This window comes from Rhagoletis zephyria, unplaced genomic scaffold, assembly GCF_001687245.7.
Source record: "Rhagoletis zephyria isolate East Lansing unplaced genomic scaffold, Rhagoletis_zephyria_1.1 Rzeph_scaffold_85517, whole genome shotgun sequence".
Classification (NCBI taxonomy): Eukaryota; Metazoa; Arthropoda; class Insecta; order Diptera; family Tephritidae; genus Rhagoletis; species Rhagoletis zephyria.
In genome coordinates this window covers 1-1,018 of record NW_016242565.1, presented here as the reverse complement: position 1 = coordinate 1,018, position 1,018 = coordinate 1, and the positions used below count along the sequence as shown (strand labels likewise).

General features: G+C 39.1%; 1 protein-coding gene across 1 annotated transcript; it reads left to right on the top strand.

Moving 5' to 3' along the window:
- Positions 1–177: 177 nt before the first annotated feature.
- LOC108357838 (cytochrome b5 domain-containing protein 1-like) lies at positions 178–972 on the top strand. Its single transcript, XM_017608910.1, has 3 exons — positions 178–303; positions 387–752; positions 838–972. Exons 1-3 carry the CDS (start codon positions 178–180, stop codon positions 970–972), a joined length of 627 nt encoding a protein of 208 aa, XP_017464399.1.
- The last annotated feature ends 46 nt before the right edge of the window (positions 973–1,018 follow it).

Sequence of the window (1,018 nt, the reverse complement as noted above, 5' to 3'; positions counted from 1 at the left end):
GCCTTGCCTCGGTAACCACCACCTTGTATGAATTCGCCTTGCTTAAAGCACTTCAAATTTTCATAAGTTATTTTTTACATTTCAGAATTTTCTTTTCAAGAAAAAAAATCAAAAATTCATACATTTGAATCTAAATAGACGAATCAACTTAATACATATTTTGCCAAATCGAACAAAATGCGCTATTACTTATTCGACGAAGTGGTGTTGCACAACAAAAAAGATGATTTCTGGGTTGTGTTGCACGGCAATGTGCTAAATCTGACGCCGCTTATGAAAGATCGATGCGATCACTGGAATAGCGTAAGTAACAGTTAAAGCAGCAGTGAATAGTGCAATAGAAATGTGGCATCTCAATTACATATACATATGTATCTTTCAACAAGAATCTGGAATATTTACTCGCCTTCGGTGGCAAGGATCTTTCGCATTTCTTCGAGGAGACACTAATGCCCAAAACAGAAGCATCGCCAGTAACCGGCCGGCCGCGCCTGCTCTTTCCACCTATCCTAGAAACGGCGCTCAGCGAAATGTGCAAGACAAAGGGCAAACTGTGGAGTCAGGATCCAATGTATCATATCGGCCGCTTGACGAGGCGTGATCGGCGCGTACGCATCATCAATACACTCACCGGCACCACACAGCTGATGAAGGTGTGCGATGAGGATACCATTTATGATATACAATGCAAATACAAGCAATTGTATAACCATCATGCCGGTAGCTACGTGTGGCGGAAATTATCGAATAGGGTAAAGAATTATAGGCCTTTTTTTTGTTTTAGAATTTTTGCAAATTTTAGTGAGTATATGCTTTTGAATTTGTGTGTGTATTTAGCTTCAATGCGGCGTTAAATTAAATTTAAAAGGTACTTTGGACGAAAATGGCTTGGTTGAAGAGGAAAATTGTAATTATGATCTGCCACCACCATCAATTTGGCTCTACTATACCAATGATGTGACAATCGCGTAAAACAAATATTTACAACTATTTACAATTGTATGTGAGCTGCATGTTT